This window comes from Zingiber officinale, chromosome 1B (genome assembly GCF_018446385.1).
Source record: "Zingiber officinale cultivar Zhangliang chromosome 1B, Zo_v1.1, whole genome shotgun sequence".
NCBI classification, from domain to species: Eukaryota; Viridiplantae; Streptophyta; class Magnoliopsida; order Zingiberales; family Zingiberaceae; genus Zingiber; species Zingiber officinale.
The window spans coordinates 146,281,033-146,294,013 of NC_055986.1; the positions used below are offsets into that span (position 1 = coordinate 146,281,033).

At 35.3% G+C, this 12,981-nt stretch overlaps 2 protein-coding genes across 8 annotated transcripts; one reads left to right on the forward strand and one right to left on the reverse strand.

The window, feature by feature from the left end:
• Nucleotides 1-806: 806 nt before the first annotated feature.
• On the reverse strand, nt 807-3,570 carry LOC121984028. Its single transcript, XM_042536789.1, has 3 exons — nt 3,425-3,570; nt 1,517-1,929; nt 807-1,315 (listed from the first exon to the last, which is right to left on the reverse strand). The coding sequence occupies exons 2-3, from the start codon at nt 1,913-1,915 to the stop codon at nt 1,208-1,210; spliced, it is 507 nt and encodes a 168-aa protein (XP_042392723.1). The 5' UTR covers nt 1,916-1,929; nt 3,425-3,570; the 3' UTR covers nt 807-1,207.
• Nucleotides 3,571-5,059: 1,489 nt separating this feature from the next.
• LOC121984034 (zinc finger CCHC domain-containing protein 8-like) lies at nt 5,060-12,190 on the forward strand. 7 transcript variants are annotated; one of them, XM_042536843.1, is made up of 12 exons: nt 5,060-5,213; nt 5,334-5,358; nt 6,707-6,798; nt 6,995-7,091; nt 7,181-7,420; nt 7,654-7,726; nt 8,075-8,150; nt 8,611-8,694; nt 9,193-9,323; nt 9,689-9,929; nt 10,843-10,906; nt 11,303-12,190. In XM_042536843.1, exons 4-12 carry the CDS (start codon nt 7,031-7,033, stop codon nt 11,827-11,829), a joined length of 1,497 nt encoding a protein of 498 aa, XP_042392777.1. In that variant the 5' UTR covers nt 5,060-5,213; nt 5,334-5,358; nt 6,707-6,798; nt 6,995-7,030; the 3' UTR covers nt 11,830-12,190. The 7 variants fall into 7 exon arrangements, with proteins under 7 accessions (XP_042392777.1, XP_042392743.1, XP_042392760.1 ...); XM_042536809.1 differs by having other exon boundaries at nt 5,060-5,358; XM_042536826.1 differs by lacking the exon at nt 6,707-6,798.
• Nucleotides 12,191-12,981: the final 791 nt, after the last annotated feature.

The window sequence follows — 12,981 nt, forward strand, 5'->3', positions numbered from 1 at the left end:
TAAGAAAAGCAAGGAACTAAGTCCCGTAAGGTGAGTGGTCTATCTGACTGCGTACACATTGACTACCTCCTTGACATTCATTGTTACCTCATCTTGACTATTGACCCCACATTACTTTCAAGGCCACCCATAACATGCCATATCAAAAGATAAACTGGCTTTATTAAACTGAACACTAAATTTATTGTTTGCAAATGTAATTTATTTACTGTTATTAAGGACATTGTACTTTTTTTTACCTGAACACTAGCCATCGCTCGCACACGTTTCATGTGTAATATATTATATGAATATGCATAAATTAGTACCCCAGATATACTAGGCCCATGCAGTAGTACAACGCAAACACAACGCTTGAGAACCCCAACAACAAACTACTATAATGGACTTTCACTCGTAAAAAACTAATTTAATTACGTTACCGGCTCGAGATATTTATAGAAACTATTCTACTTGCGGTATTGCCATGTATTTGAAGGGGAGCCTTGGTGTAACGGTAAAATTGTTGCCATGTGACCAAAAGGGTACGGGTTCGAATCCTGGAAACAACCTCTTACAAAAAATAAGGTAAAACTACACATAATGAATCCTTCCTCGGGACCCTGCATGACGAAAGCTTCATGCACCGGATTATTCTTTTTTTTTTATTATTCCACTAGCGGTGTTATTATTCTTTAGATGTTAATCTTTATATGTGAAATTAAAGAGAACCATAATATAACATATTTTTTATATAGAAAATAATCAAGAAAATTACTAATAAAGTTTAAAATTATTTTCAGTACAAATAAAAAAAACTAACATAATTTAATTTTAAACTCCATCCAATTAGTTATTAAATTTGGAACTTCGCCCAAATTAGCTATTAAAGAGTTCATATTCTCAATTACACGGAAGATCACTATACAGAACGCACCCAAAAAAAAAAAAAAATTCAATCATTTGTTTTCGATCAAATTTCACTAGAGCACAAACACGGTAACCCATCTAAACAAAAACATGATCCATGACAAGCAGGAAATAAAACTGTACAACCACCTAGCTAACAACTAGTGCTTTGTTTCCAGAAGACAAACCATGCATTGGCACTGTGCAGTTGTGTGGACATGTGAATGGTAATAACATTTTCAATCAAGCTTTAAGATCGAGAAGTATCTCAGATGAAGCAAAATTGAAGGGCAAGACGATTAAGAGCATCGAATTCTCATCAAGTTGAATCACTTGTGCCGCTTGAGCTTCCTTTTTGACGGGCAAGATCATAACTGTCATAAGCCACGGCAGGCTCAGTTGGATACTCGGTTCCATCAACATCGCTCTACAATAAGCCATTAGATTAGTTGTTTGTATATATTGATATAAAGAAAATGCTTGGTCTAGAAAGCAAAATAAATTACAAAGTGAGCACGCTGCCAATTTCTAAAGCCTTGAAACTAGATACAACAACAACAACAACCAAGCTTTTTCCCACTAGGTGGGGTCGGCAGCCTTGAAACTAGATAATGAAGAAAAAATATACCTCAAGCTGCTGCAGAGCATCAATTGTATCGTTGAAATCGCCTTGGTTTATAGTAAGCAAATCGGCAAGATAGTCCAAAGAGATATCTGGAAACATTGATGAAAGACACTCAAGTATCGCACTGGAATTGACCAATTGACTGAGCTCATCTGAAAAGGTGTCATCAAGGTGCTGGTCAAATTTTGAGGATGATTCACCAGAGATATCAAGTTTTCCAAAGCTCTGGATGTCATAGTAGAAGGACTCCAAAAGCTGAGGTTCTAAAGACTTCTCGGTAGCCTCATTATTTCCAGGAGGACCAGTTGTTTCCTCTGAAGCCTCAACTCTTGTTTCAGACTGAATTTGCAAGATAGGTACATACGGTGTAGCAAAAGGGTTCAAAGTGGACTTTCCTTGCATTGTTTTTTTACAGGCTGAAGAATTTTCAATGAAAAACATAGTCAAGGAAAATTTATTTAATCTAAGATAGATAGTGTCATCTATGAGCAACTAAAAGTGCCAGTGTTTAGTTCTCCAGTTAGATAGGTTTTATAACAAAACAGTTTGCAGAAATAACCAAAAACTGGGTGGGAAAAAACTCTGAACCTGGACAGATAGAAAGCAAAAGTCACAAGTAGCTAATATTACGTAATATTGAAACTCTTAGAATTAGTTGATCGAAAGGAAATTTCTTCCATAACGTTGTATACAGAAATTTTTACGGCCATGACTCTCTTTTGGTGGACAATCAGAAAGACAGAATGAAAAAAACATGAAAGCATAACAGATAATGAGGTTGTTTTACTCAATGGTAAGATGTGAAAATGAACAAGTATATTCAATATGGCTATATGGTGGACAATATATACGGGTAAAAATTACAAAAAAGAACAAATAAATGAACGGAAAATACTGCAGTATAAGCATAAAACGTGGAAATTATGAATCTAGCAAGTATTTCGTTATAGAAAATTTCAATAGGAATGCTACTTTGAAGGTTGGTCTTTGCCAGTAAATCTCCAGTAAGGTTCCTAATTGTATTTTCTCTTCCCCAAAAACTCATCCATAAAAATCATTCATCTTGGTTGTTGAAATAGAAAACCCTCTATCTTCCTGATCATGACATTTGACCTAAGTATCACAATTCATTTTGATGGAAACTTCATCACGATTCCGGGTAATGATCAAAGACAATTCTTTGCCCAAAGAAAGTCGCAAGAACCAAAGCAAATATTTCGTTATAGGAAATTTCAATAGGAATGCCCCTGTGAAGTTTGGTCTTTGCCATTAAATCTCGAGTAAGGTTCCTAATTGTGTTTTCTTTTCGCCAAAGACTCATCCATAAACCCTCTATCTTCCTGTTCATGCCATTTGGCCTAACTATCACAATTCATTTTGCAGAAAACTTTACCACGACTCCGGAAATCATCAGACAAGTCTTCGCCCGAAGAAAGTTGCAAAACCCCAAACAATTAATACGAAAATCCATTGGGCACACCTCGATGTCAAGCACAGGGCAATAACTTCATAGATCAATTCAATAACGCTTGGGGTAAACTTCTCCATCGACCTTACTCCTCGGCTCTCTATCTTTTTCTACATTCATTTTACGCACGAATTCAATTTTATAGGTCATTCTTCCCATCTTTCCCTAAAGACAGAAAACAAAAGAAATCATTTGCCCCAAAAGAAGGAAACTCTATATCTTGAACGACCTGACGACTATGATACTTGCACCCCGAAGCAAACAAGGTTGAGTCCATCTACAATTAGATTCTTTGCAGGATATCGCCATGGTGTAGAGAGAAGGACGTATCACATCGGAAATCAGCCAAAATCAATGAAAAAAACCCGAAAAATCCATAGATAAAAAGCTTCCCGAAACAAAATCCAACAGATAAACGAGGGAAAGAATCGATCGGAACGCACCTCGAAGTGGAAATCCTTCGCTCTCAGATCTCCGCTGCGTTCGATTCCGCCGTCGCGTAGCACGAGAATCGGTATCGCCGGGAGGGAAAAAGAAATTTATTGGGGACGTGGAAGTCGACCGCAGCGGCTTTATTTGCAGAATTAAAGCAACGGTTTAAGACCGTTGGATTAGAGGAATCAACAGTCTAGATCTTTCTTATAGTCCGATAAGAATGGTTAAAAGTGAGTGAAACTTATTATTATTATTATTAGATGAGTTTTCTTTATTTCTTTATAAATAAATTTAGAGTACAATAATTTATGTATATTTAGAGGTTAACTTTCAGAATATTTATTTTTATTAAAATTCAAATTTTGATTCTTTATCGATTGCTTTATAAAATTTATTAGTGTGTTTGATTAAAGTTAGTCCATAAATTAACCTTTTAATTGCTATTTTATCTCACTAAAGACTAATGCCCTTAAAAATAAATGTGTACCAATAAATAACTCATAAAGGCACTCTTAATTATCCTTTTTAAACACCCTTTAAAAACAAAAGTTAAAATATATTTTATTTTTTATTTTGAAAAATATTCTTATTGAAGTATATTATTTTTTAATTTAACTTGATAAAAAATTATATATATGAATATATAATTGTTACAGTCATTTTAAAAAATTTTATTTGAATATAAAAGTATTTTAAAAAGGATTTTGTTTTTTTAAAGGCTTCCTTTTCAGTTTTCACAATTTTAATAATATGGTTTGCCCTTTAAAAATTATCAATAAAATAGTAAGGTAGGTTAATATGCATTTTCGTCCTTTCTAACTATAATTTATTCATCCATAATTTTCTATTTAACTCTCCTAAGATAATGATGTAGGAGTTGAATGCCTTTTTAATTTTTTAAAATTTATCGACATAAGTTAAATAATCAAATTACGTCAAATAATCAAATGTAAGTTTTTAGTATTCATATCAATTATTCTATTTAAAATTTTTAAATAAAATAATTAAAAAAATATTTATATAAAAAATTATATATTTTAAATAAAAAATTAATATTGATACTTAACATGATTTAATTTTTATATTTTTTAATATCATAATTTATCTACTTTTATGATTTTATCCTATTATAAGGATAAGTAACTTTTATGATTTAATCCTATTATAAGGATAAGTAAGAAGAGTAATGATAATCTCAATTAGTTTTATTGATGGTTTAATTGACTCGGTCCTATGGAATTGTTCCATCTCTCACTAGGATAATTTATCTACTTTGATGGTTTAATTGACTAACTAAGAAACCTAGCATTTTTTAATTACACCTCTTATTTGGAGATAAAATTTTCTATAAATATATCATAATTAGAGTTTAAATTATAAATATCTAGATAATAATTTAAATATTCTATCATAATATCATAATTTGAGACAATGATATGTATAAAAAAGAATGTTAAAGAAATATACACATAAATTTATAGTCTATTATTTTATTTTTTTTGCCCTATTAGTTTTTTATGTCTAAAACGAATGAGATAAAGTTGAAATAAAGTACATAATAAAATTGATAGAAAAGGGATCATATTAAAAAAAAAATTGGTATTAAAAAAGAAAACCTCTCTTTATTTTGACTGTCCTAACTCCTGACTAGGTGCGGATTGAAAAACGTGGCACCTGCTTACCTAATTAGGTTCCATGCTCACCCGAGCGTCTTCTTATTTCCATTTCAGGTTATCCGCCGGCGAAGCACGGCGGCAGCGGACGCGAAGTCGCCACTTTCTCCAGCTCTGACCTCAGGTCCTCTTTCCTCTATCTCTTTTGATTCTTCGGTCGAGCCATTGGCTTCCGAAGCCCTTTTCGGGAGCTCGGATTTGTAATCGCTTTTTACCTGACTGTGCTCCTCGCCTTTGTCGCAAGACCCTGATCTCAGTCGCATCTTAAGGTTGTACTCCTGAATTCTTCTGTGTTCATACTGTTTTCTGATTGCTATGTGATCCGAAGGTTTCGCGTACCCTTTCTTGAGAATTTTTTAGTCAATACAGAACCCTAACTTTTGTCCCGATGATTCAATCTCTGTGACTCTGAATCTCTGATATTTAGGAATGATATGCATTCACGTAGAAGTCTAGTGGATACTAAACGGATCGTAGTGGCCAGGATCTCCGTCATTCATCCTTCTCAGTTGTCGATGTTTGTCACTCGAATAAACTTTACTCTGATTTGGCTTGCGCACATGGGGCTAGACTGGATTGCCTCTTCTGATCCGATTGCTTATTTACAATGTTGTCTGTTCCCTGTGTGGCACTCGCTGATGACCTTGGGTTCTAACTTCCGAGACAGGGGTGATATTGAATCCTTCGCCAACGGATGGTGATTGTGCTCACGACTACAGTTGTTTGAATAGGCGTTTGAGTAGTATTTGGTGCACCAATTTTTTTAATAGATTGCTAAGTGCATGAAGCTGGCTAGCCAAATCGCCAAATGCTTGTTGGTTGATTGTTGTTGAACTCAGAGCCAACAAACGTTGTCTCCAAACTTGATATGAACATCATTGTTAGTTTGTTATAGTTGTCACCATCTGCGGCGTTTGATTGGTGGTGTGGATTGTTGAACCTTAAGTTGGCTTAATGTGCTCCAGAATTTGATTCCCTGGGACCATCTCTTGATCTCAACGAGGCTCTCCTAGTGCCAAAATGTTTGAAATGAGTTTAGGGGGTCAGTACTAAGCCTTGCCTCAAGAGGATATCATATCCTGGATTGGACTGACTCAGAAGATTCCTCCCTTCAACAGTCTCAATAGGATCCAATTTTTGATGCCAAAGTCAACCCCATATTACAAGAATAAGTGAGTTAGGGTAGCAATGCCGGTGTATCCGGTAGACAAGACTCACTATTAACAAGCTTGACTTCCTTGTGTTAAGTGTTGATGTGGGTTATCAACAACAATTAGATTGGTCAATGATATCAATGGACACCAATGATCAACATGGAAGAGATCAACTGCAGGAGCTAACCCCTTCGGTCTTGGAGGTGCTAGAATTCTCATATTGGATTAGCAAACTGTATCAATTTATGGTGTCTACATAGTGACCACTCACACCCAAACAGATTGAGGACCTCTAACCATTATGATTTGCTGGAAAATGTCCCCAGCAGCTGTGCTGTTACCATGGTAGAATACTGTTTTCATAATTTCACGTTGACTTTTACATGTAATGAAGAAAAATTTCTCTTATTACTTAACAAGTAACAAGCATACCAGAACTTAATTTTGGGAACTTCTGGTGCAGGAAGTTCTTAAAGTGCATGTTCAGTTACGTTCATGGGTAACCATCATTCAGATTCTTATGTGATGAAGAAGAATGGCTCTTCTTTTGTCATGGTATATGTGAAAAACTTGTATATTGTTTTCCATGCATCCTCAGCGGATGATTGATTCAGTAGATCTATGCTTACTGATAATATGCAAGTCAATGGTAGAAGTCAATCACTATTTAATCTTCCAGTTGTCTTACTATGTTGTTTGTATCTCTTAGTTGAATGTTCTTTGATAGCCCATCTTTTGTTGTCATATACAGGATTCTTTTATTTGGTAAAACGCCTAGTGCCAGAAGATGAAATCGGATGATATCATTGGCCTTGAACCATCTCCTGCAAGTGAAAACAATGATAAAGGTAATGATGATCTTGAAGGTCTAGATTCCAGGATTACTGAAATAGATTTGCCAGATTACCTTTTGTGAGTAAAATTTATCGGTGTTCAGAGAATCACGATGATTCTAAAGGACATGGTGTAGAAGGAGATGATCCTAATGTGCTAGATATGGACATTGAAGAAGACATAACCTCACAACCCTCCATTCTGTATGAGGGAGCTGAATTATTTGGTCACACAACAGCAGAACAATTGAAAGCTAGGCCCAATAAAGACATGGATTCGGATTCAGGCAGTGACGCTAAAATAGACAGTGCAACTACCAACAACACTGTGAACGATGAAAGTTGTATCCTATTAGTGGTTATGCTTTTTCTTCTTTTAATACAAGTACTATCCTTGAACCATTTATGGGCAATTGTGCATATTGATTTGCCATTATCACTATAAAAAATTTATTATAATTTTCTGTCTTCTGAGAAATGGTGAATGATAGTTGTGCAAATGCAACATGACTGTCTTGTTTTTGTAAATTCTTAACTCTTCTTTCTTCTTACTTTTTTTCCCTAATTGGGGTTGTAGCTATAGCAGGAGTGAAAAAAGCTCACGTTGAGAAGCAACCATATGTCCGTGTAATTTTTAACTCATTGACAAGGTTGGTGTAGAAAGAAAGCACTCTAATGCAATATATGATTTCACGATATATGTTTCGAAAAGGCATATATAAGGGCAGCCTGGTGCACGAAGCTCCCGCTATGTGGGGTCCCAGGGAAGGATCCATTGTACGCAGCCTTACTCTGCTTTTTTGCAAGAGGTTGTTTCCAGGATTCGAACCCGTGACCTTTTGGTCACAAAACAACAACTTTACCGTTGCGCCAAGGCTCTCCTTCCGAAAAGGCATATATATATATTTAAAAAAAAAAAGAATTAAAAGAATGATTCATTTATGGATGCTTTGCATACAAAAACTTATAGAGAATGCCTTGTTTCTACTATACTGCAGAGAAAGCAAAAGGAAGCTAATGGAACTCATGAAGCAGTGGTCTCAATGGCAGGCGGAGAACCAGCCTTCAACAAGCGTAAGTCTTTTTGCTTTATCCTGATTGTATCATGGAGCTGCATATATCTTGACGATTATTTGTAATTTTTGAAGATAAGTTTTTAAACCTAATTGATTTATAAAATTCCAAACGATCATCAAGTGCGGGAGCTACATTTCAATCACTAAAATTGTTGGGCGAACAAAAATGCACTGCATAAATACCCAAGTGAATAATCTCTTTGAATATTCTCCATTTTTTGTTTGATGGAGTTCACTGTTTTACTTCCTGGCACTGCCATTTTCATCATTTCTAGAAGAATCATGAATATGGTTTATCCAGATATGACAGCTAAGGAAGCTTTTTTTTATCTTCTCGTTAAAGTTTTGAGAAGAATCAAAGTTTCAGAGAATCAATACCCTCATGTATAATATTGTAGACACGGCACGGAATGCTTGATTCTTATATAATTAAAGTTTTCTCGTTCATCTCTTAACAGACAACTGGAGACGCATCCTTAGAAGATGGCGAAGAGACATATTTTCCAGCAATAGATGTTGGCTCTAAGAAGTCGAATACAGTGGTAAATACAGATAAACCTTTCATAAATGTACCTATATTTTGTCAGCACAAGTGTATATGATTTATTTTTGGTTGCTTCATAAATGTTACTATGTTTTATTATTACAAGTGAATATGATCTGTCATTAGTTGTATGACTTGAGTTATTCAGAAAGGTCCGCCTAGCTATATATCCCTACATAAAGTTCAATGATGATATAAAGTCCATATAACCATCTCCAAATGATTGGGACTGAGTTTGTTGCTGTAGTTTTAGATGTATTTGACTTGATACTTTGTGCTCTGTGTTCCAGTTTGGAACTGACGGATAAGGTATGACTTGAGTGAATTATGATATATCTATTTTTTTCATTTTGGCTTTTATCATCGTGATTCGTGAACAACATTTCCATCTGAAATAACATTCTCATTTTTCTTTACTATTTTCTCCAACTTTCTTATTATCCTCCTAGTCATCATTTAAATTTCAGAAAACTTTCTTTCTTCTTTTGCATGGAAGACTTTTTGGATAGATAACCAAGCAAGACAAGAGGTGGATAAAAAGAAAGTGCTATTCGAAGCTGAAGTTCCTTTCTATGACAGGGTGTATACTTTTGGCTCAAAGATAGTTGATGGTTCAAGTGATGGAGGGTACAAACTTTATCTCCTTAATAGAGTTTGTTGTAAAGATGTAGAGTTTCTACTATCTCTGTTGTTCTTTATTATTAAAATGCCTTTATGCATTGTTAGCTGTAAAAATCATACACACACACTTTTACTTCAATCTGTTTTTAAAATTTTTGAAATGTGCCAACTTGAGATGTTTGTAAGTTGATATAATTGTCATATCTAACTTCTCTTCCTTCTCTACTTTAAAATTGCATATCTATTTTATGTTCAGAAACTTCTCAGTACAACATACCATCAGATATTTCTGTTAACTTGGCACTGTCTTCTGCTTTCCAACTATCTTTTGCTAAGTTACAAGATGCATAGCTTTTCCATGCTATTTGTAGGATTGAGACTTCAGAAGGTTCTCGATGTTTCAATTGTGGCTCGTATAGCCACTCGCTTAAGGAGTGTCCAAGGCCACGTGATCATGTTGCAATCATCAATGCTCGCAAGATGCATAGTAGTTCAAGACAAAATCCAACTGACCGTGCACAAGCTCGGTATCATCAGAAAATTCCTGGCAAATTTGATGATTTGCAAGCAGGAGTTCTTGGGCCTGAAACACGAGAATGCTTGGGGATTGGGGTAATAGTCAAGTCTTCTTCTGATATTGTTGGTTAGCTTTTATTGTTTTGACGTATCTCTTGGTTGTGTTGATGTACTCTTGTTTGTGCCAAGGTACTAATGGCATTCTGTTCTTTGATTTTGGCTGTTTAAGCAACTTTAGTTGCCATTAGTTTTTTCTAACTGTTGGTTCTCCTGTCTTATACATATAGATGATGAATGAATCATTAATCTGCATAAGACTGTGTCTACTTGGGTGGGGAGCGAGAAGGGGAAAGAAAAGGACAATGGCGAGGAAGAGAGGAGGGGAAAAGGGATTAGGAAGATATCTACCTTTTTTGTCACTTGAAAAGCTTCTATCATTCTCAAGAAATAACTCAAAGTTAATCAATCTGTTCGCTACTTCTTTTCCTCTTCTCTTCCATCCACTTTTGAACCAAACCAAACCAAAAGTGAGGAAAGGAATCCCAAATTGCTCCCTCCCTCTCTTCTACTTTTCCATTTTCTACCCAACTAGGCATGGGAATCTGTCTGGTTTCCTCTCCCTCTCTTTATTTTGGCTCCCTTGTCATCGAGTAGACATGCCATAAAGAAGATGATATGAAATTGTCTTTTAGTACGTCCATGATTCTATGTAATTTGTTGCTTTTATTCCAAGGTTCACATGTGCAACATTTTTTTTCCCAAACAAATGATTTTTTTTTTAAATTAAAGCTTCAGTGATGTGCTGTCTTCATAATGTGTTATGAGTACAAGATAAGTTTGATTTCTTCTTTTGTTTTCATTCTTCACAGTAAAAGTTTTGCTGCAGGTTGAACATATGCTTCTTTTGTTGTCATTCAATCATACTGGCGTTTAATCTCTTTATATTACAAAAGCTCTTGTGTGCTCATTTAGTGGTCTTCATTGCCTTATATCCATTGATTTTATACAGGAATATGATCCACCACCTTGGTTTCATCGGATGCGTGAAATTGGATACCCTCCTGGATACTTAGGTAAATATTCTAGGATGCAATTCACATAAATATTTTAGGATGCAATTTACATGAGGGCGAATTGATTTTGTGTGTCTATATCCATTGTGGCCTGTGATACTTAATGCTGAAACAGAACAATGGTTAGAAACAGGAGAGGACTTATTAGTATAATCATATTGATATATTTTGTAGCCCACGATGAATGTTCTTACAAAATTGAAAATACCTAAAATACAAAAGAAGGTATTATGAGAAAGCGAAAGAGTTAAATGCTTCTTTGTGGATGAGGAAAAATTAGAGATACTAGCTTGAGAGCTTACATATCTGTAATCTGATACTATTTTTGTGTATGCTTTTTGCCTTTGAATTTCTCCTTTGTCTTACATGAATGCTGGTGCAATTTTATTCCAAAAGATGACGACGACGAGAACCAGCCTTCTGGAATCACCATCTTTGATGACGAGGAGACGAAGGAAAAGTATGAAGAAGGCGAACTTCCAGAAGAGGGAGAACTTCCAGAACGGAGTGAACCTGAGCCTCCACAGAAAAAGATGACCGTGGCCTTTCCTGGCATAAATGCACCTATTCCAGATAATGCTGATCCCAAGCTTTGGGCTACCCCACCCACTGGCTCAGGTTCCAACTCATCGAGAAGTCGAGTCCATCGATCCAACCATTCTTACCACCATGAGCAAAGGTGGTCTTCAGATATACGGGATGACAGCATGCTCAACTTAGATCATAGGCTCCCTTCCTCATACCGAGGTTATTCACCAAGGTATAGCCCTTACGATCACAACTCTAGACGAAGGAGCCCAAAGTCAGAGAGGTCCGTATCTGAGAGAGGATGGAGGAGCCCCTCGTCTCATGAAAATTCAACAGCCAACATTATTAGGAGCCATGAGCATTTGAGCAATGAGAACTCGAGCAATCAGAACTAGACTTTTCCTCACAAGAGTGGCATGAGGAGGAGCAGCATCATCACCATCATCATCAGAGGTGAATTGTTAGACATTTTTAAATTGTTATCATCCATTAGTACACTAGCCATCTCACTTAGTAGGATAAAACTTGGTTGATATTGTTGTATCATCCATTAGCACACTTAGGAATGAGCATTTCCGATCTCAGGACATAATTGAGTTGGTCACCACATGCTAGATTTGCAGAAAAAGAATGAGCATTTCCACCTATTTGTATGAATAGGGAAATGATCAGACTATAACTTTGTGGATTTTGCTACTGTTACAATAATCTTGTGCTAATTCTAATAGTAATAAAATTTTGCTATAACTTTGTGGATTTTTTTTGTCGTGAAGCCTTTCTGGATTCTGATGCAATACTCTTGTTCTAATGCCTGTTAACAGTCATATAACCCACTGTGATTTTGTGAAATTACTATGTCCATTATTTAGTTATCATATCGTGTGATTCTTTGCTAATATGTCCATTTCTTTATTAATCATATGTTCTAACCTTGCGTAGATAGGATAACATTAACGTTTTCCCGTAATATTTTTCATTAATTAACACTGTTCGTTTTTTAACTTCCTTCTATCGAACTTCGTCTTGCTTTGCAATACCACTCCCAAGATAAACATGGGCGGTTTATGGTGAAAACATAGTGTTTAATTATAATAAATGTGGTGAAATAGAATCAGAAGGCAAATGATCCTTGAAAGGAATATAGTTCGTCGATTATACGACCAGTAAATTAAAAAAATGTACGACAACTGATAACATCGACAGAAGCATGGAAGAGAGTTTTAAATCAGCTTAAGTTTTTTTAATTAATTTAGGTATTCAACCTTTCCAATACCACAAATGTATAAAATACTCCGTATAAAATACTCGGATTAAAAGGTAAACCATGGTAAACCACAGGCACCCAGAGAAATATTTTCGGATGCGCTAGAAATTGATTCTAAAATAAATACTCACATCGCTTTTAATCGAACGTCTTCATATTCTCTTCCGTCTTTTTGGTCTTTGCACGCTTGCAAGTCTCTCTTCAATGACTTTAAACAAGTATGAACGAAAGTTGTTTTTTTTTTTTAAAATAAAAATTGAAATATTCCATATTTAATAGGCAA